This window comes from Dipteris shenzhenensis, chromosome 29 (assembly GCF_047967505.1).
Source record: "Dipteris shenzhenensis isolate YYH24624 ecotype China chromosome 29, Dip_SZ_1.0, whole genome shotgun sequence".
NCBI classification, from domain to species: Eukaryota; Viridiplantae; Streptophyta; class Polypodiopsida; order Gleicheniales; family Dipteridaceae; genus Dipteris; species Dipteris shenzhenensis.
In genome coordinates this window covers 46620604-46642669 of record NC_141624.1, presented here as the reverse complement: position 1 = coordinate 46642669, position 22066 = coordinate 46620604, and the positions used below count along the sequence as shown (strand labels likewise).

The 22066-nt window shown below is 42.5% G+C and overlaps 1 protein-coding gene across 5 annotated transcripts; it reads right to left on the bottom strand.

The window, feature by feature from the left end:
• Positions 1-6188: 6188 nt before the first annotated feature.
• Positions 6189-14869, bottom strand: LOC147882928 (ABC transporter B family member 10-like). 5 transcript variants are annotated; one of them, XM_087400597.1, is made up of 11 exons: positions 14660-14869; positions 13476-13530; positions 13068-13243; positions 11448-11648; positions 11067-11326; positions 10077-10393; positions 9766-9989; positions 9075-9451; positions 8530-8960; positions 8053-8288; positions 6189-7905 (listed from the first exon to the last, which is right to left on the bottom strand). In XM_087400597.1, the coding sequence occupies exons 1-11, from the start codon at positions 14777-14779 to the stop codon at positions 6688-6690; spliced, it is 3615 nt and encodes a 1204-aa protein (XP_087256723.1). In that variant the 5' UTR covers positions 14780-14869; the 3' UTR covers positions 6189-6687. The 5 variants fall into 5 exon arrangements, with proteins under 5 accessions (XP_087256723.1, XP_087256721.1, XP_087256722.1 ...); XM_087400595.1 differs by lacking the exon at positions 14660-14869 and adding an exon at positions 13766-14647; XM_087400596.1 differs by lacking the exon at positions 14660-14869 and adding an exon at positions 13778-14647.
• Between the last annotated feature and the right edge of the window lie 7197 nt (positions 14870-22066).

Below are 22066 nucleotides of genomic sequence, written 5' to 3'. Positions count from 1 at the left end.
CAAGTATCCTTCAAATACCTCAGCACCCGTGGACCTACCTTCTAGTGATTCTCCATGGGTTTCGCAAAGAACTAACACGACTGCCCAACAACAAAGGAGATGTCTGACCCTGTTTGGTTATATAAGGCAGATTACCCACCAACCGTCGATACCTACTGGCATCTACCAAATTTGAAGAGTCATGAATGCTCAACTTATGCCCGACCTCTTGTGATTCCTCGGGATCTTCAATCACACCGGTACCTCTGTAATGGTGGTCAACTTGGGTGTCAAAACTTTGGGAACTTTGATGACCTCTTCTTCTACCTGGATGCTACTTCCTCAAAGACCACGTACCTACTGATTGATATTTGTTTCTTCACCGTATTGTTGACGACTGGGTTTCCTGATGATTCTGCATCAATATGTCCACAATGTTAAGACTGCCACATGGACGAGTACGATGCATCTCTTCCACTGTCACTATATAGCTAACTGGTACCCTGTTTTCTATGAAATTTCCTAAGGCATTGTCAACCGAGTGGTCTACATCCGAGCCCTATCTATCCGAGGAACTTATTGCTTGGTACGGCTTCACTTTACTCCCATTATACAACTCGTAGAACACATTGCCTATCTTCTATCCCATTCAGCTAGCCGATCGGGACCATTCCATCCCAATTTGAAATTCATTTTGAGAGGTCCCAACTTCACATTGTAGAGTAATATGAGCATACCCTTCTTTAAATGCTTAAGCACAATGTGCCTATCATGCCATCCCTTTCTCCTACGCTGTATCACCGATGTGACTAGGTTGCTCGGAGATGTAACTCATCCAAGTGGTTGAGCTGATGCAATCACCCCTTGATTGCTTTTGACTTATCCAAGTGATGCTTCTTAGCAATTCAATGACTCAGAACAATAAATTATAAGGGAACAACTACTTCCAAGCCAAAGGCCATACGAAAGGGTGTACGATTAGTAGTCACCTTGTAACAAGTCCGATAGGCCCATAGAACAGAATGAAGTTTAGTATCCCATTCACCCATAGCTTATTCCATTATCTTGGTGAGGATGAGCTTAAGTGTTTTGTTTGTTGACTCGACTTCCATGAGGATAGTAAGTCGTGGAGATGGTATGCACGATTTTGATTTCTTCTTTAGAGACTGCACCACATCATTAAGAAAATGTGTACCTTGGTCATTGACAAGCTACAAAGGACATCCATATCTGCATATGATATTCTCAAAATGGAACTTACCAGTAACTCCGAGCCGAGTTGTCTCGGAGTCACATCTTGACTATATGTCTTGATGATCATCTCTTCTGAACCCCAATTATGGAGTACTTTTTGAACTCTTCAGCCAAGGTCATCCCAATAATATTGGATAGGCATGCTGGTCCATGGCAATCACTATAAAGCTAACTGTATAATAGATGCCACCTATAGAAATAACCACATCCTGCAACATACTTTTGGGGTCAGATGGTCATTGATCTACCATACGTACGCGAAAGGTGATGGCTTGTATGACTTAAACTTCACTCTTTGAGCAATCTCTTAAAAAATGATGTTCACCTCAGAACCATCGTCCACTATTACTCCCGGTATAGTTTGCTTCTTAACCTTGATGGTGATCACTGTGACTTCCTCATCAACTACGGGAGTATCAATCACTGGTATAGTGGCTAAGGACTATACCTCTTTTGGTTGTTTAGCTTCCTTGATCTGTTGAGCAAAGAAATCTCGACAATACAGAGCTATTCTCATTAACTTGATGAATGTCAAACTGACCTACATATTCTTAAATATCCCCCTTGCTCGAGCTAGCTCTGTGCTAAGTTTTTGTGAGACACTCACATCTATTGCACTTACCTTAGATTCCGAGGATTTCCCTCTTGTAACAATGTTGAGTTTGCTCATGCATCTCCACTGCTGGAGCTTTTCCTTTCAACTCCCTTGCAATTTCAGCTGCTAACTCCTTGTGAGCCTTTAATTGATGTCTGTACTTGAAGAATCTATGCCTTCAATGGTTACTACTGATCCTTTCGACCAAGTGAACACTTGGACATCAACTGCATCTGGCAGCTCGGCAACAATTGCTCAGCATTCTGGATCTCGACTTCCTTTCTTTCCATGTTAGCCCATATTAAAAGAAACTTTAAATGTTCAGCCCATAATGAACAATTGGAACGCAAATGATTCTCCCCACAAACAAAAACACTTTATCTTGGATGGGTCAGTTTTCTCCTTGCCATTCTTACCTTTGTCCTTCTACTCAAGACATGGTGGCTAACCACTTGGTGGCCGAGCATCAGTCGCCACTTGGCTTGTTGATACTTAAGCGATTTTTACCATTGAACCAACAATCTAATTCATCATGCCCAAACTTGGTGCAGGCGTTGCAATACTTAGTCTTGCATCCCTCTTCCACGTATCCACCTCTCGAACACTTGTTGCATCATTTCTCATTGTTGTCCGACTTACCTTGAATGCCCAATTCTTTTAAGGCCTTCTTCAGCTTAGTTTTGAGTTCGTCTTTCTTTGCTGGCATCTCCTTGGTATCACTATTAGCATCTTTCTTCATTACCTTGTTCTTTGGGCCTTCACTTTTCTCCAAAGTGACAGCTTGATCTAATGGTTCTTCATAGGTTCTATTCAAATTTACTATCTCTAGCTTGCACAAGTCTACCTGGATGCAACCTGTAATCAACCAGGCTCACATAGACTTGTCATATGGAACCATGCTTAATTGGATGAATGAGAGCTTGCATCCTCAACACACAGTCTTGGACGGATTCTCCTTTGTTCTATGCAAGAATGTTTCGAACATTGCATGCCAATCGGGGAAATATTCAATTGGAAACTCATTGAACCATCTTTGGGCATTTTTTATTAAGGTACATGGAAAATAATCCACGTACTCCTCATCTGTTGTTGCACCATTGTGACAAACACACAAGAAGCTTTACAAGTGACTGTAGGGATGTTCATCATCTATACCTTTGAGAATTTGAAATTTTACCTTGATGTTGGAGCTGAACTTAGACTTCTCTACTCCATAACCCGAGTAGACAGGTCCCACTCGAAAGGACCAAGTCATGAGCCTTCCAACCTATCATAATCGCCATGTGTATGAGGTCGTTGTAGACTCTCCCTCAGTCGGTTAGTGTTGTCCTCGTGCCTTAGAGGTACAGTTCGACGTACGTCTATTGGCCGAGTCAAATTTCAACAATGAGAGGAACTCGGGCAAGTTACCTTAATTGCTCCATATTCACCTCAGGTCTTCGGTGGTCTCTCTCCATTAGAAGCACGCCGCTCTTCCCATCGGTTGTTTCTTGGACCATTAGCTATAGGTGGTCTTCTACCTTCATATCTTTCTCCGCGTAATTCTTTTGGAATGATAGCCGAGTACTGTTGAAGACACTCTCTTCATTCTCAGAGTTTGTCTTTTCGTTTATTTTGATGTTCCACCGAGGAAATGGCCATCCACTCGAAATCCAAGCTCTCCGTAGATGAATGCTCGGACTCCACTTGCTAGGACGGACCTTCATATGCTAATCTCCTGGGATGCCGTAGCCTAACACCAGTGTTCCATCCTTCTATCTTTGAATAGTAATCAACTTCCACCCCTGGGGTAGCATAGTTGAGTCTCTCTCCTCACGCTCATCACTCCTGTTGGATAGGTTCTCCTTTTGCTAGTCTCCTTCGGTCATTAGACTCTGGTTTTGAGACTGTTCTAATCCTCATGGGTGGATGTAACCAATTCCTTTGGCCCAGGAACTCTTCACATATATTCTTCTTTTTTCTGAGTGTGTGTCAGCTATTGACTAAGGCATAAAGTATTCAAGTAGCAATCTGATTACTTTGTGTATCCCACACGCCAGTCTTCAAGCACACCACCAGACTGTGCCACTCATCTGGAGTCACTTGGAGGAATTTCCTGTAATAGCTCAGGATTCCCAGCAATTGTTTCACTTCGTCATTGGTTAACATGAGCCTTATTGACCTCAACATTAAGCCTACTAACTCGGTTCTCTATATCTCCTTAACTAACAACTCCACAACTCGCAATTCAATCGACCCTTCCGCAACATGATCGCCAAAATGACGGTTCGATTTCCTCAGCTATGGCTAACTCAAAAAAGGCGCTCGATGTTAACCCAACCCAATGATGTGCTCGCTGGAGATGCTCTCTCCTGCAATCCTAAGGATGGCATGCTTGGGTGTAGAACAAATAACATTCACTCAGAGGTCGAGGTTAGTTGTCACAGGAGAATCATATGATGACGAGAGAATATTGAGTCACACACATACTTTGAAAGAATACGAAGTGCATTACATCCATAGAGTTGAGTACATGAGCAAACAATATCAATTTGTATTGAAACCGGTCAAATTGTCTTGAGTACAACCAAGCCGCCTCGGCTTGCAATGAAGACTCCCTATCCTAACAAGATCAAGTCAGATGAAGAGAACTCGTCACACTACTCTCTTGTTCTCTTCACTGCATGTTACAAAACATATCGACTACCTAACAAAACCGCCTTCTAAGTGTAGATGTGCTCGGTGCGTCAAGCTGCATCTTTTGATAAGTGGTGACGTCATAATCTCCTGCACCTCTGCTACAAAATGGTGCTCGATTAAGACTCCACCACTTTCGAGGTCGACACTCGATGACCATACTTAGACCTGTGGCTCCATGTTAGCCTACCCCAAGGGCTAACATGGATCGAAGATGCACTACCCCCTTAGATTCTTCACAGTGCCTGACAAAGACGCACTTCATGAGAGATAGTGGGTTTCTTACCATAGTATGCTTCATAGGGCATCGCATTAGTATTCCATCCCCTCGGATGAACCTCTAAGAGTACCCATAGACCCTTATTGTAATTACATTAGGGATTCCATCCCCCATCTAAGTGTACCGATAGGCTCTTATTATAATTACAATGGGGCCTTGAGTAGTAGTGATGTTGGGTTGAATGGAGGACATGATCATTAGTCTAATGCCCAAACCACGAGGTAAAGATTTTGGGAGCATTTAGGTATCTAGACCTTTGTTGGTCTCTTGTGCTGATCTTGAGCTTGTGCCTTGCCCACTATTTGTGGAGGAATACATCTGAGTTCTCTCATATTCTCTCTTGTACATGGTGTCTACACTCTATCCTTTGAGTGAGGTTCTCTTGCGTAGTTCGCATCATTGAGTGTGTGAGATGGAGCTGTTCCTATTCCACAAGTTGAGAGGTTAGAATGATTCTATCCTTCATTTCCAACATCAGGGCACAGTTCTCAGCTCTAGACGCTCTCACATCAAAGGAAGGAGTTCTTCAGGAAAGCGACTCCGATTCAAACCAGATTTGTAGAGTTCTATTTCATCAATCGCACATTCTATTTGCAGATTCTTTGCCGTGTGAATTTAAAACAGACGTGTCAAAGTCAGAAAGCGACTGATTTGTAGAGTTCTATTTCATCCATCGCACATTCTATTTGCAGATTCTTTGCTGTGTGAATTTAAAACAAACGTGTCAAAGTCAGAAGCCTCCTCTGCCACTACTATTCATACTCCTGCTGCTAGTCATGTTCCCTCTTATACCATCCCTAGCTTTGGAGAATTAGGAAGCTGGATGTGACAAATTGTCCCATCTACAAGGTAAAGATCCGAAGTCACCTTGTTGTAGATCCGAAGGCTCACAACGGGAGTGGATGCAAAGTCGAAGGATGTTGTAGATCAGATCGGCAAGATTCTGATGTCGGTGGACAAAGATGAACGCAAAGCGTGGTACGAAAGAGATGCCCATGCCCTGGCTTTGATCATAGGGATGACGGCTAACCCTGTATTTCCTCATATCCAACGTGAGTGGAGGCCTAGGCCACTCTGAAGGAGTTGTACAAGAAGACAGATATCACTTACATATATCTTGACTCTCCGGCACCAGCTCTTCAATATGCACATGGATAGAGGAGAGTCGGTACGTGAAGACTAGACAAAAGTCAAAGTGGTAAGAGATCAATTGGCATCGCTTAGTCAAAAGGTGGACAGACGGTGGACACCTAAAGCGGAACAGGAATACAGAGCTTGTGCAAAAGGATTCCGGCCGTGAAAGAGGAATTGGATCGGTGGAGGATTGACACGTATACGCGCGCAAGACATACACCCGATGGAGTGTATTGCATTTCAAAAATCCAACGAACGAGAATCCTTCAATCGTCCTAACCGTCGAAACGGAAACCTCTCCTTAGTAGAGAAGAAAAAGCCTGCCATACCAAGGAGGCCACGAGAACAGGTATCACAATAGTTATAGTTGCAGCCAATCAGAGGTTAAACCACTGTATTGCGTGATACAGGACAAGAAGTAGAGATGAAGAGAACATTTTTCGATGTGTTCTAGCTACAGTCGTTTGAAGATTTGGTTGCCACCGGCAGTTGCGCAGGAAGAAAGAGAGAGATCGAAGTGGGTTTTGACCCAACTCAACTCCTTATTTAAGGAATGCCAGCATAAACGAAGAAGGCAGCCTTCAGAAAATCGGTGTGGTAATTGGAAGAAGAATGCTGCGACCTCAACTCAAGTGAAGAAGAGCATTATGGAGTGAGTGTGTGTGGGGCACTGAGTATGTAGTATATACAGGTGTGGAGGAGAATAGCAGCGGTGGAGACGATGAGCAGCAGCAGCGAACAAGTGTTGGCGATATCGGTACAGTTTTGGCTAAGGCGGCGGCGGCTGCGGCTGCTGTTGCAGGCTGACAAGGTGGAAGTAGGCACCCGCCTTGTGGAGAAGCTCTTGGTGACTGCCTTGCTCCACGATGCTTCCGTCTTGCAACACGGCGATGGTGTGGGCATCCTTGACGGTCGACAAACGGTGCGCAATCAGCACCGTTGTCCGATTGAGCATCAGTTTGTCTAACGCCTCCTGCACCACCTTCTCCGACTCTGCGTCCAACGCACTCGTCGCTTCGTCCAGCAGTAATATCGCCGGATTCCTCAGCACTGCCCTAGCTATCGCTATCCTCTGCTTCTGGCCCCCCGATAGCTGCACCCCTCTCTCGCCCACCTCTGTCTCGTATCCCCTCGGCAGACCACATATGAACTCGTACGCATTTGCCGCCTTCGCTGCCTCCATCACCTCCCCCTCCCTCGCATTTGCCCTCCCGTACCTTATGTTCTCGTAAATCGAGCTCGAAAACAACGCCGGTTCTTGCTGCACTAGACCCATGTGGTGCCTCAGGGACCTCAATTTCAAGCTCTTTATATCCTTGCCATCTATCAACACTAGCCCACCTTGCGGATCGTAGAACCTGGCAATCAGACCGATCACGGAGCTTTTCCCTGAACCGCTTGCTCCCACGAGTGCCAGGCTGTGACCAGGACGCACTTGGAGATTGAAATCTTTGAAAATGAGCAGATTTGGCCTTGAAGGATAGCTAAAATCAATGTGCTTCAGCTCAATTGCACCTAACACTTCTGTCACGTCCTCGGCTTCCGGATTATCTGGGTCTATCTCGGTCTGCCGATCTAGGATTTCAAACACAGAACTCAAAGCTTGCGAGCCTTTCACTAAGTCAGGGCCCATTGCAAGTGTCTCCGCAATGCCAAAAGCTGTGAGAATGAGCACCATAAAACATTTCATGACTTGGCCAAAATTCACCTGTGCTTTCTTTATCAGTGTTGATGCGTACCAGAGAGCCAAGCCATATGAGCTATACATGCAAAACTGGGCGACGCCATATCCAAGTCCCGCTATTTGTCCTCGTAAAAAGGCTTGCTTCTGTGGTAGTTCTAGCTCCTTGCTAAAAAGCTCCAACACTTTCCCTTCCGCACAAAAAGCTGCAACTGTGCGGATGTTGCTAACGGCTTCACCTGCCACCATATTGGATCTTGCGTATGCAGTACTTAGATCCCCTCCAAAACCTTTCAGGAAAAGATTCTGGCAACAGAAAAATGAGACATGGAGCGTGAGATCAAAATCCATGCATCTAGCCGAGAGCTGGACTTAGTACTTTCGTCAACGCTACGCTATTTGACGTTATCAGATTAAAAAAGCGACGGTCATGCTTGAAATGAAATAGCTAACCTCACTTGCATGCGCTCCAACAAGAGCCGGAAAAGTGGCAATTATGACCAGAGCAATCCGCCATTCCAGCATAAATGCGATGATGAAGGCTGTTACGATCAAAGCAAGATTTTGCAGCAAGGTTGAGATGCGATCGGCAATGGCAGCCCTGACCAAAGTGCCATCTGAAGATAACCGCGATGCCAGAAGGGTACTATTGTTCTTGTCGAACCAGCCAATTTCATTTCTGAGTATCGCTGCAAAAGTTGTTTTCATTTAGCTTTGGAATTAAGTAACTCAACAGTAATTTATGAACCTGAGCAGTTTCTTCAGTACTTCAACATTGCAAGCTCCGGTTGTGAAGTCAAGAGAATTTAGCTTTGGAATTTAACTGATAAACCTGAGCAGTTTCACTACTTCAACGTTGCAAGCTAACGTTGTGAAGTTTACAGATAAACATTCTAAGAACATTTCGAAGTGATGGAAGATGATCATTACCAGAGAACATCATCTTTCTTACACGCATTGTGAGGCGTTCTCCAACAATACCAAAGAAATAATGTTCACACCAATAAATGAACACGGTCACCATAGCAGCCCCACAAAATATTATGGCAATCTTGTTTACTTCATTCTTCATGTAGCTTTTGTCCGGGGAGTAAAACGCTACCAGAGATTGAGATATTGCAAGGGCAAACAGTGGCGTTTCGGCGCCTGCTGTTATAGCACCCAGTGCACCAAGAACGCCATAGGGCCATTCCTCCATATTCATCTGCAATAATCTCTTCATGGAAGATTTGGCTCCGCCCAAGAATGGAATACCCACTTCTGATCTTAAATCCTTAATTCCAAAACCAGCAGAATCTGGTTCTGAGGGCACACTTGATTGAAAACTGAATGTTCGTTGCGAAAGAGAACCACGAGAAAGCCTGCGATATACATCCAATCTTATCAGGAAAATCTTGCGTACATACCTTAGCAACAGAATGTGAGGTCTTTACCTTGAACTCTGAATGAAACTTGGAACTGGCTCTTCAACTTGCCTATTGTGGTGGTTGATTGACGCACCACCTGCAGACTGTTTTGTCGCAGTATCTTGAAGTTTCATAAGAGAAGCAAATGCACCATTTTCGTTTTTCTTTATCAATTCATTGTGTGAACCGTACTCCACGACTCTTCCATTCTGCACAACAGCAACAAAATCTGCATTCCGAATTGTTGATAGGCGATGTGCTATGATCACAGTGGTCCGTCCCTTCATTACTCGATCGAGGGCCTCCTGAACGCTCTTTTCTGACTCAGCATCCAAAGCACTCGTGGCTTCATCCAAAAGAAGGATGGCAGGATTTTTTAGCATAGCCCTTGCGATTGCTATCCGCTGCTTTTGCCCCCCAGACATTTGAACCCCTCTCTCTCCTACCTGTATCCAGAGAAAGACTATGATACAATGTCCTTTCACCAGTGTGTCTTACGGGTACAATAATAAATAGCTTTAATTAGAAATTATTTGATATAAGGGCATCCTTTATATAGTTTACAATATAGCTCACCCCTTTCTCATTCTGCATACAAAACTCTTTCCTAAATAAAATCAACATTAAAAAGGTAGTACAAATGATCATCACTCACACCAAACAAGAGCGTTCTGCGATCAGGGGGGAAAAAACTCACACAATCAAGTCCCTCCCTGAAAGCCCTCTGAAAAAACCACACGAGTATGTCACAAGAGGCAACCTGAGTTTCATATCGATGCGGAAGCAAGTCGATGAAGAGATGTGCCCCAGAAATGTTGGCTGCATGCACTATTTCTTCCATAGTGGCATTGTCCTTCCCATACAAAATATTCTCCCGCACGCTGGTAGCAAAAAGAGCCGGCTCTTGATTGACAAGACCTATTTGCTCCCTTAGCCACCTCAATTGGAAACTCTTTATCGTGTGTCCATCAAGCAGCACCTCCCCTACGCCATGCTGAACGAATATGAGATGCACAAAATTTCTAAAGCAGTTTTGTATTAGAGAGAGGATAGGGTTAGAAACCATTCTACCTGAGTTCGGATCATAGAACCGTTCAATTAGGGAGATGACTGTGCTCTTTCCAGAACCACTGTTGCCAACTATTGCCACCACTTTACCGGCAGGAATGTCAAGGCAAAAATCCTGAAAAACCAGGATTTCTGGCCGAGAGGGATAACTAAAACAGACATTTCTCAACTCAATGTGACCCTCAACTGAGAGCAGCTTCCTGCCTATCACATTGTTATGGTCAATACTTGGTTTTCTATTAATCATCTCCATTATAGTGTATCCTGCCACTTTTGCTTTGCCAAAAGCTGTCAAATCTGGAGCTGCTTGACCTAAGGATCTGCATATGGACATTCCAAGCAATGAACCAAGACCCAGCATCAATATTGCAAGAGCCAAACAAAAATGCATAATGTCAATACGTTGGACAATCTCTATTTGATGCGTTATGCACTCGTGACCAATCAGGAACTGCCAGAAACCTTCTGTCAACAGGCAGACTGGCAAAAAGAGTATATTCTACCAATTGATTGCTGAAAAGGATCCTGATAATTGAACCAACTTATCTTTAGGCATCACATAAGCCTCACTCAGTTTCATTTCGAAGACACTACAATAACAAGCTTAGCCACTTTTGAAAAGGTGGCCTTTCCTTACCAATCTAGATAGGTAGAGTCCCCTTGCATCTAGATGCATTTCAAAGTACACACTACCCACTTGAGCTGCACAACTTTTTGATCATTCAAGGATTCCTGGCTTTGAAAGTTGTAACCCAATACTTCAAAACGCATCTTAGTAAAGCATGACTTCTTTCAGGCTTAATCCTGTTGGGCTACAAGTGCAGCTTGGCCTAAATCCTTCAAAAGCTAACATAAAGTAAATATAATTCATAGTCTTCTTCTAGATTGCAGCTCCCTAGGATCTTTAGCCGACAATCTTAAACCTTAGGAACATCAGTTAAACAATGTAGAAAACAAATTACTGAGCAAGGAGTAGAGTGTAATGCAGCTTACAAGCCACTTATGATAACATTCAAGATGGTTGTGAATGCTTGTCCTCCATTTGTGACTCCGCTTCGCACAAGCTTACCAGAAAACCAAAGAAGTAAAGCCCAGGCACCAAACAGCAATCCGTACATTGCGCCCACACCTAGACCCTTAGCCAAGCCACCCTTCTTTCCAAGATCTAGAGTGACTATGAGTGCATTTGAGTAAGAGGTAACAGCTTTTTCCTCACCCCCAAAAGCATACACTGTCCGAATTTGAGCCATGACCTGAACACAGTCCACATTGCATGAAAAGAGAAGCTGAAAAACCTGTCTTCCACAATACCATCTCAACAGAAACAAAGCACAGCATAGATTGTCACAGCTCATAGGTACTCCAGTACTCCACCTGTTCTGCAATTTCACCGGCCTTGACATAGGCATCTTGACTCTTGTTTGTGAGTCCAACCATAATATATGCGTAGAAGCCTCCAGCCATAGCAATCAAAGGCACCACAGAAAGTGTGACGAGAGTGAGCTGCCAGACAGACGAAAAGCCAACAGCAAACCCAGCAAAGAATCGAGCCATGTAGTGGATATAGTTTCCTGTCTATACAAGGTTAAAGGGTTTGTTAACATCTCTCTCTCTCTCTCTCTCTCTCTCTCTCTCTCTCTCTGTGGTTGGGCAAAAAAGGAAAGCAGTCTGAGAACACAAGAATAAACTCAGCTACAGGCTTCTGGGTTAGCTTATGGCTTGAAAGGCCATCCGACTCTTCACATTTTGCCTTAGCTGGCGTTTGAAATTGTTTTTCAACTTATGATGCTGAGTGCCTTCAGGCCCCACCACTCATCAGCAATTGGGAGATCTCAGCATAGAGTCGAACATCACCCTTGCCGCAAAAGACGGCATCAAAGCCAAGGAAAATTTGGAGATGTTCTTCTTCACATCCTGTAACAATTGCAGGAACAGTTGGCTTGGTGGACCAGCCTGACCAATCGGGAAAGTTGGGAGTCGCATATCATCCACGTTTTCAGCACTCCAGCAGTTTCCTCTACAGCTCTGGAGGACAGATCTGCAGCAGTTCTACAGTGGGTCTGCAGTCCACAGCAAGCTCCTTCTCCTGTGGGCATCACTAGCATAGGTTAAGGGGAAACACGAGAAACATGATTACTACTTATTTCCATCTATTTTGTGTGTGGATGGAGACTGGGAACCCAGGGCGACGGGCGGAGGAAGGGGGGGGGTCCTTCCCTTCCTCAAATATCCAAAGCACAGACGCTTGGCTTTCTCTATGTGAAAAGACACAGGCAAAACAACCTACAAAGACTCCACAATATCTTACAATCGAATACTAGGCACAATCATTAGCGGTCTATATCAAGAGGAGGATGGAATAAAAACCAATGGGCCTACAGCCCAGACAAATCAAACCTTTTTATAGGCCATCCAATCAGGGGGTCCACATCGAGGGCACCCACCCTAAACATGGGATCACAAGGGATCACACGACTGTCAGCTCCTAGGAGCACGTCAGAAACACATGCTCCGGCAATTCAGAAAAAGCACCCCTCCCTCACTCAGCCTGACAGGTCCATAGGCAAATCGGTGGATACATGATCTCCATTCTACTGGCTAATGAAAGTACAACACAGCGTACCTGATCTACATATCAAACAACTCACTAGAGTTGTGCCTTGTACATTCATCATTTCTTTAGTGAGCAGGTGTGACATTCAGGCTCTCCTTTTGGCCTCTCTCTCTCTGTGTCTCTCTCTCTCTCTCTGATTAGTCTTCATGCACTCATAACAATGGTCTTGCACTCCTTATAGGACATCTTATTGCAAGTTAAAGGACAACAGAAAATGAATCACAAAACGAAGAGAGTCAAAGCCATGATCAAAACAGTCCATCTTTTTATAGCAAGGCTCAGGCACCAACAAGCCATTGACCACCGTCTTTGATTTGCAAAGCAGAAATCAATGACTGGTCACACATTCACACGTGTATAGCCAAACTCCATCATCATACCTTTTCGCCAATAGCTTCCTGTATTAAAATAGTATCACTTGATATTCCAACCACAATCTCTCCAGTAGATGTGTCTTTGTCAAAAAAGCCTACATCCTGGCTTATCATAGCCCTGAGATAATTGAGTCTAATCCTTGCAGACTGCCTTTCCCCGGTGTACATCCAGCATGAAACCTCTGCAACAAAGTCCACAGCCGGGACACACTAATTTTGCAAGAGAAGAAAGGCAACAAAGTGTGAACATATTCTGAGAAGCTGAAAACGCCAATTCGCAACAATGTTAATTAGATATGCTCAAATCACACAGTACAGCAGCATGCTAGCATAAATTGGCATACTATCCAGAAAGATACAATCTGCAGCGCAGCATCTAGGGGGACAGGATCTGGACAAAAGCAATTAACTCACCAAGCCAGCCTGAGATCATCACCACAATGCTCAAGTAGACGAAGTCCAAGGAATACTGCAGTTAAAAACCATGCAAACAAGCAATTTGTTGTGAGCTTAAACAGAAAAGCATGTTCTAGGGAGATTGGGGGAATGATGAGAAAAAAGACAGGGTGGCATCAGTTTTGTCACCCCGAATGTAACCACAACAGTATGAAAATGTAGTTTCTGACAGTCCTGCTAAGTTTTTCCTCGCGCTAGGTTTGCCGACTGGAAGGAGATGAATTTATACCCCCGACATTGCATCTTACACATGCACAGACCTTGGCAACTTCGTGGGCAACGTTCCGTTCACCAGCGTAGGCGTTCCCCATCGTGTCAATAAGTTTTCCGAAGAAAATGAAGAAAATAGGAACTGCTGCGCCATGAGCTGCAGCTCCAATGGCTCCCATAAACATGAGAAAATAGTCGAGTCCATCGGCAAACGAGAACAGCTTAAGAAACGGTAGGCTTCGCTGAGTTGATTCATCATCGGAGCCTTGTTCACCCTGCTGCGTAGATTTCAGGGGATCTGGCTCAGGCGACTGGAAAAGATCGACGGTTTTATAACCATCAATCCCTCCCTTGGTCTCTGCGCATTCGAGCCCTTGAGAATTCGGGAGGTCTCGACCTGCGCCCCCGCTCAGAAGGCTGTGCATTGTTCGAAGATCGCAAATCGCTGATCAAACTTTACCGAATAACTGCATTGTGAAGCGTCACAGCGTGCGACCGGAGCAGGTTGAGAGGGCTTGTAGGACGCAGTGAGCCCAAAAAGGGTTGATACGGGGAACTCATGAGAGGGGAAGGATGGACTAACAGATGGGAAAGCTTAAAAACGGAACAACGGAGATTCTGGGACGACAACGGCACCGTTGGGCAAGGCAAAAGCTACGACGAACTATTTAGTGAGGCAGGTGGCGGTTACAATGAATGGATGTGGGCATTGTAGCCCTTGTCTGCTTTGACAACTTGTAGCTCCTGTTGGCTGTCAAGCGTGGTGGCTATGGCTTCATCTACCGTGGCTGGAAGACGATATGAGGTGTCTGTTTTTGTTTTGTGCTCATGTTGCGTTTGTACGAGACTCTCGTATAAGAGTACGAAACTATCGAAACTAGAGTAGAGGATTCAGCATACTGGGCGTGAGGGATTGCAAGAGAAACACACACCATGTATGTAGCTGAATCGTTGCTGTAGTGAATGCTGCCTTTCTTGGCGGTTTGGAAATGGCCAATCCGACGGATGCCCTTGAATCCGATCGTCATCTGTAGTCCTATCATCATCATCATCAAATATAGCGAACCATAAGAACCGAGCGAAGAAGATGCAGCGGTCCCTGTTCATTCAATGCCATCGGCAACTTTTATTATTATGCTTGCTTTGCCAGCCCAACGTTAGTTGAAGCCTGAGAACCTTGAAGGCTGTTGTGAGAGAGCTCACTCTCACCGCAACTATTTCTTCTCACCATCATCATGAGTGGCTGAAAACGGGTGGACCGTGCACCGACCGAGTCATTGCCCCACTTGTTTGAAACCAGGCTTCAAAGCTTGAAATATCACATCCATGGTCCGTCTTCCCTCTCACTACACACCTTTGTGTGCGTGTAGAGCAAAACGTAGAGCCCGGTGTCCCACGATCTACTACTAATATGTCGTGCTTGTGAAATCCATCATTGCTCCGTCACTTAGAACATTGTCAAGCTGCACACATACATACATACATACATCTGTTGTTAGAATGGCCTGATGCCTCATAGTCAAGAATTGAGCGCTCGAAGTTTGTATCTGTGGGTTTGTCAGCCCACTCGGGAGCTACGAATCGAAGATCAGTGTCCTCCGTGGGAAGGCTGACCATGAAGAATCTACTAAAACCTCGCATCCCAATGATCCAACATACAACGAACAATACATCCTACATCGATCAATCATCTCCTCATGCAGCACATCGCCAACATCGGTGCCTTGTTGCCCTTGCCCAAAAATACTTCTCTTTTGTGCATGTATTCAGCACGTCTGTCAATCTAGCTCCTCTAACGATAACCCCCTACTCTCCTCGAGCATTCGCACCACTTGCTCCAAGCTTTTGCCACAATCGTCGACATCTCCCCTCCTTTTGGATGAACGCACATAACACGATCTCAAGCATCTTCTTTAGAGTGTGTATACTATCCCGAAAGCAACAAACATGCGTCCATCAATCCCAATGCCTACAAATATTCTCGGAGTTTATGTTCCCATTAATTAAATTGCATGGCTCTACATACAAATGAAGGAAACAAAGCTCTTTACTGTACAGGATGCAACGAGGAAGCAAATCGCTTAGTCGTAGAGGAGGCAATGAGGCTCGACAAGCATGTGGTGGTGAGGAGGGGAAGAGACGGAAAGGAGAGTTGAAGTTATGTGAAATTGGAAGTTGAAACTGCCATGGACAACAACCATGAGAATGTAAGGCATTATGGTGGTCGATCAGGAAGAACCAACATAAGGAAGGGTCAGCATGAGCGGACAAAGTGTTGGGCATTTGTTGCCACGTGGCAACAAATGGCAAGGAAAAGAGAGAAGAGAAGAGGAGCCCTTTGATCGACATGTGCCATAACTCTCTGAATGCCATGTCAAACTCAAAAATAAGAAATATAAGATAAGATAAGATAAGATGAGTCCAGTTGGGCAATTGGCCACGAAGTTGAGTAGTGGCAAAAAAAATCACACCTGGAGATTGGCTCTACCGTTTGCAAAACTAAGTAGTAACACTTTGTGTCACTTGGAAAGGAGCACAATTGAAGCACTCTACCCTTAAATCAATAGGAGGTGCCATGAGAAAGGTTTAATCTCCATCGTCGATTTGCACCATTTCTTGGGCAGGATGTCAAAGTAATCCCATCCCTCCCATGCGAGGGAATCCTCCTTAGTTGGCCACTCCAAGTTTAAAAAATTCCAAGAATATGCTTGAGTCTTTAACAGCTCATACATTCCTATAAATTTCTTCCTAGGGATTATTTTTGTATACATGAAAAGATCATAAAGCATGAGCGAGTCAAAAGTTTGACTACATCCTACTGACACTAGTTAAGGGACATGAGACATAACATACAAGCTCCTTGTAGCATGGTTATTGTAAGGCCATGCAATCTGTCTATCTTTATGTTGATACCCAACATGAAAGCAACAACAACGCTTGAAACAACACTCAAGTGGGACATGTGCACTTGGTGCTAAGGTGAATTTGGATGGCTACCAAAGGCTACTAACCTCTGCAAACCCAAAAGCAATTGTTTTATTAAAAAATGAGGCCTAAAGAATAGCATGCCAATTGCATACCTACTTCCAAGCTTGAACTACTTAAGAGGAACTTAAAACCATACCAAATGACGGAAAGATAGTTATGTCCCCATATTTCAATTAATTGATAAATTATTAATTCAAACCAAGTATAGGGACCCCAAAAAGATAAAAAAAATTGGTCAACACAAGGGATCATGTGAAAGGTTCTATTAATGGGTTTTAACTTGTTATTATAACGTTGTCAAAATGAGGGGACCAATGCCACAAGGCATGGCCAAAAAATTTATACACAAGCATGGTGCTAAATTTTATATGTATAACCCAAGAGGAGTGAAAAGCAAAGGTACATGCCCAATTTGAAGGAAGAAGAACCTAGTCTTTAGTAATGGGTTGCCACCATTAATCATAGTTAGGAGGATGATATGCTAGCCCCTGGCATATCAAAGCAAAGAAACTAAAATAATATATGAGAGGAGAATCGGAACCCCTTACATAAAAGAGACTCTCCCTTTTTCCTTATTTCATGAACGATATGGAAAAGCAATTGTATTCAAACTAAAAAACTACTCAAAAGCACATTGTGGAGAGATCAAGAGCATCATGCCTCTTTCATGTACTTTATGAAAGACATGGGAAAACCTTCATATCACAAGCAAGACAAAACTCAAAAATTACTTAGAGAATCTCCATAACTATGCCTATGTTGTTGTTTTCCCTTTCCTTTTTCTTAGGGAAGGGAAAGGGGGCAGGGGGTCTAAATTTTTTTGGCCACCCAAGAAATCTTGAGCAAAGTTTCTTGCTTTTTAGGTCCAAAAAAGTCATGACGTATGGGTTTTTTTCCATCCACGATAAACTAAAACTAAAACTTTTTAAGGACTTGCACAAGCATTATGAAAAGAAATATGAAAGTACCTTAGATTTTCAATACAATATATATGAATGGTCATGGAAACCTTCAACACTTCTCATGTGGGTCCTCCCTCCTTTTACCCATTTCTCCCTCATATGCCCCAATTCAATAGTATGACTCATGTTTCTATAGGAAGTCAATCTGCCAACTGCACCCCAATTCAAGTCTACTCAACTACTATCCTTCACGTCTTCATGGGTCCTCCCTCCTTTCACCCAAAGTCCCTTACATGGAGAGAAGCCATTCCAACCACCATCTCATCCAACGCTCAAAATTAATATCAATTCATGTGGGTAGCATTCATAACAATAGACATGGTCTAAACGAAGATAGGAAAGTGTTACTATTTCCACTCCATTGATGGTTAATAATGATAATCATTCATGATTCAAAAGGATAAATATGTGGTTCTTGAGAAGACTACAATGCACATGAATGGCCAAATATTCCCTATGCAACAGAGGCATCATTGTCACTCCTACCTACATAGCTTTAATACATCCATTTCCTTTTCACCAAAAAGGTTGGATCGTTGAAGCAACAAGTATGATATAATTTGAAGTATCCCAAAACAACCATGCTCCCCTCTTTTCCTCTCCTTTCATGCTTGCATAGAAGCTACAAGCATCCTCATATTAAAACAATCTTCTAAGCTTTATGCTCCACCATTGTGATGCTTTCCTCTTCTTTGTATAAATTTGTGTGCTCTATAGAATAACTAGTTAAGCTCCTCAAGTATACTTATGCACATCAATACTCTCTGAATATAATTCTTTTTTAAAGGTTCACTTACTAGCAAAATCTCAAAGAATATATGGTAGAAGAAAAGGTCATATCTTTATGCTTTTAATTACAATGACACCCTATTCAAAAGTCATTACGTTTACTTACAAAATCTAAAAAATGCATCAATCTTTTGGCTTCCAACTTTGACATGTTATGACAAACTTGGCCGTGCTTCAATTAAAAAATATCTAAAATACCCTCTCTCTAGGTGGGTGGATTGTAAAGGTAGAAAGCATTTAGAAGCTTATCATCTAGTTTTGGTAAAGTTTTATGATATCATTGTCTAAGTAGACACCCCATTCCAAAGGAAACCAACCCTAATGCATGTCTCTGGGATTTACTAGAATTGTTTGTTTTCTAAGGTTCTCTAAGAAATTAAAGACCTCTTTACTTGACCACGCAATTTGTAATTTGAAATTCATCCCATTCACCTTCTTGAGACTTTGATTTTCCCATTCACCTTCTTAAGACTTTGATTTCCCATTTATTTATGGAATAATGAATATTGGTGAGACCCAATTAGTTTGCTCTATCTCGTAGATCAAATATATTCCTATAATAATGCACAATTCTTATTTTACCAAAGTTCTATACTTGGGGTTGATGGGGTACGGTCTTTCTTGGGCTCGTATAGTATCTTTTCTAATGGGGACAATGTGTGCCACCAGTTGTTGGGGTACATACCTCAAAGCCTTGTATGAGAAAGCATATAAATATTTGTAATCTATGAGAAATTCTTTAGAGGTGGGAGCTAATCCTTTGGTATGTCTTCAATGATATAAATTAGCTTGAGGATTTCATCTAAAAAGGACAAGTCTCTAAATAGGTCTTTGTAGGGCCATTATATGTCCCATTCTCTCCCTCCTCTAGATATCCTTTGGATTTTGGTAGAGCTATTGATTCTTTTTGGGATTTTGGTAGAGTTGTTGATTCTTTTTGGGATTTTGGTAGACCTGTAGTTATGTTTCCTGTTTGCTAGTTGATCAAGTATCTTCTTTTATTGTAAATCACATGATTTGTTCTTTGTTCATCTTCAGTTGTCTTGATGTCATCTTATCGCTTGTTCTAAGAGTGCTCATTGCATCATTGGATTCTTTGGAGTTTAAGTTTGTGATTCCAGCTTTTGGCATCTTATTTTTGTCACTTAGAGTGGAGCTCATTGCATCATTAGATTGTTAGGTTTATGCTTCCATATTTTGATTAGTCACCCTCCCTATAGGGGTTGGGGTGTTATAGGATAGGATCTAGAAAGAGCTATGCACAAAGAAGTGGGATAAGGATCGAATGGAGGAGAGATCACACAAATAAGTGGGATCAAGACAACATGTAAGAGATGCATTAGCCACCATCCTTGTAAAGTGCTCCACACATTCTACCAAAGGTGTTGCCAATCAAGTAGGCAACCATGACACCAAGATCCTATCCGATCTAGGATTATACAATCAAACTGAGGATAATATCCAACCATCCTACCTCAATACAAAATGAGAGATGAAGATTGCACTCCATCAATTGATACAAAAAATAGGGAAAGCCTTATCAAACAAGCATATTACAAGACTAGATTAATAAGAGCCATGGTACTAACTAAGACAAAAATACAACACTAGATTAGTGTATCAGGTAGTGAAGTTCCCTTCTTCTTTGTTTGTGCTACACTTCCTATAAAAGTGGCTATGCTTGCCACACTTCCCCACTTCTTCCACATTGGATCCTTCTTTAAGAATTTTTGCTTCAGCGTGCCTCTTTCTCTTGCAATAAGAGCATTTGATTGAGCCTAACCTAGAGTACAATGTTTCATTAAAAGCTACCCAATAAACCCTTAGGCAATGCCTTAAAAAAGTTGAGCAATCATGAAAGGAGAGGTGACAACTATTGTAGTACCAATAGTGGCTGTAATAAATAACTAACTTATTGACATCCTTGATATGAGAAGTAGATGGTCTCATAAACCATAAATGATAGAGTATACAAAGAGACCATGACAACTAAATAGAGACAATTCTTCCCCTTGGAAATGAGTTGGTAGATAATTAATAATTAAATAAAAAATGGTAACAAAGTCTCATAACTAGTTGGCCTTGTATCAAATGATAGTGGCAATTATTGCTTCACTCCATTGCCTTGTTGTTGATGCTAGTCGCTTGTTGCTTATTGCTTGCATTGGTAATGCATCACTCCTTTGTTTCACATAGCAACATATTGAAGCATTACACGCTAGGACAACAAAGAAAGAAGGGGGGTGATTAGAAAAATTGGTAGTATTAGCAACAAATGAGAAAAGGGAGATCAATTACAAAGGAATAGAAACAACAAGGCTCTAGTACCGTGCTATTATGAGATAGGATCTAAAGAGAGCTATGCACAAGAAGTGGGATTAGGATCCAATGGAGGAGATATCACACAAATATAAAGCCAATACGTAAGAGGGGGATGTGATGGCCACCAAACTTGTAAAGATAAGGCCCCTTGAGTGCTCCACATATTACACCAAAGGTACATCGTATTAAATAGGCAACCATGACCTCAAAATCCTATCCAGTCTAAGAGTATCCAATCAAAGTAAGGATAATGTCTCAACATCTTCCCTCAATACAAAACAAGAGAGAAGTATTGCATTGCATCAATTCATACAAAAAGTAGGGAAAGCCTTTATCAAACATGCTTACTACAACACTAGAGTAATAAGAGTCATGGTACTAAATAACTGAGACAAAGATTCATCATTAGAGTAGTGTATTAGGTAAAGAAGAAGACGTGAAGTTCCCTTCTTTTTTCTTTGTATTTCACTCCTTGCTAAATTGGCCATGCTTGCCACTCTTCCTACACTTCTTATGCATTGGATCCTTCTTGAAGTCCTTATCAGTGTGCTCCTTTCCCTTACAATAGAAGCATTGATTGAGCTTGACATAGAGTGCAATGCTTTATTAATAGCAACCAATGTATCCTGTGTGGATGCTCTAGTGGACTTGATTCATTTCTCCCCATTAAGGAGAGTGTGTGACTCCCTTGAGTGAAAGTTTAGGAATATTTTTCAAATTTGTGGCCAATGTGGAATATGGCTTGGCCATAAGCACCACAATAGCGGTTTCCTTCTCAATTTTGGCATATGCTAATTGGACCATAAGCACATTCATGCAAGAAATCAAGTTATGGGACATACTCAGTGGCTTGTGGTGACTTCCCTTACTATTAAAGGCATCCTTTCTAGAAAGGAAAGCATAATGGAGGAGATTGAAGGTAAGCATTTGTTGTGAATCCCAAATGTCGTTGTTTTGGAAAATTTATTTAGAAGAACTCGGTCATGCATTGATCCACATCAAGCATGGACAAGGTTGATTATTGGCACTTTCCATGTGCTATATATCATAGAAAAAGTGGATGGAGTTGAGTTTGAGAAAAAGACCACAAAAATCATGGAGACCACGTCCTAAGAGGTGGAAAAGGTAGCTAAAATATGCAGAAAAGGAGGACAAGGTACAAACCTTTAGTTAGCAGCCCACACTATGTTTACATTTTGGACCAAGAGCATAGCTGCTAATATGTAATGTGACTGACTTATAAGTTGGTTCACAATTTTTAAAACCTTAAGCTTTTCT

What these genes read in the sequence shown, in the direction of transcription:
- LOC147882928 (XM_087400594.1), bottom strand. Translation starts at nt 14,152, where the DNA reads ATGCACAGCCTTCTGAGCGGGGGCGCAGGTCGAGACCTCCCGAATTCT. An exon ending in AATGTTATCATAAGTGGCTT is followed by an intron (nt 10,394 to 11,066) that starts GTAAGCTGCATT and finishes GTCCATATGCAG; the next exon opens with ATCCTTAGGTCAAGCAGCTC. An exon ending in TTGGAGCGCATGCAAGTGAG is followed by an intron (nt 7,906 to 8,052) that starts GTTAGCTATTTC and finishes TTCTGTTGCCAG; the next exon opens with AATCTTTTCCTGAAAGGTTT.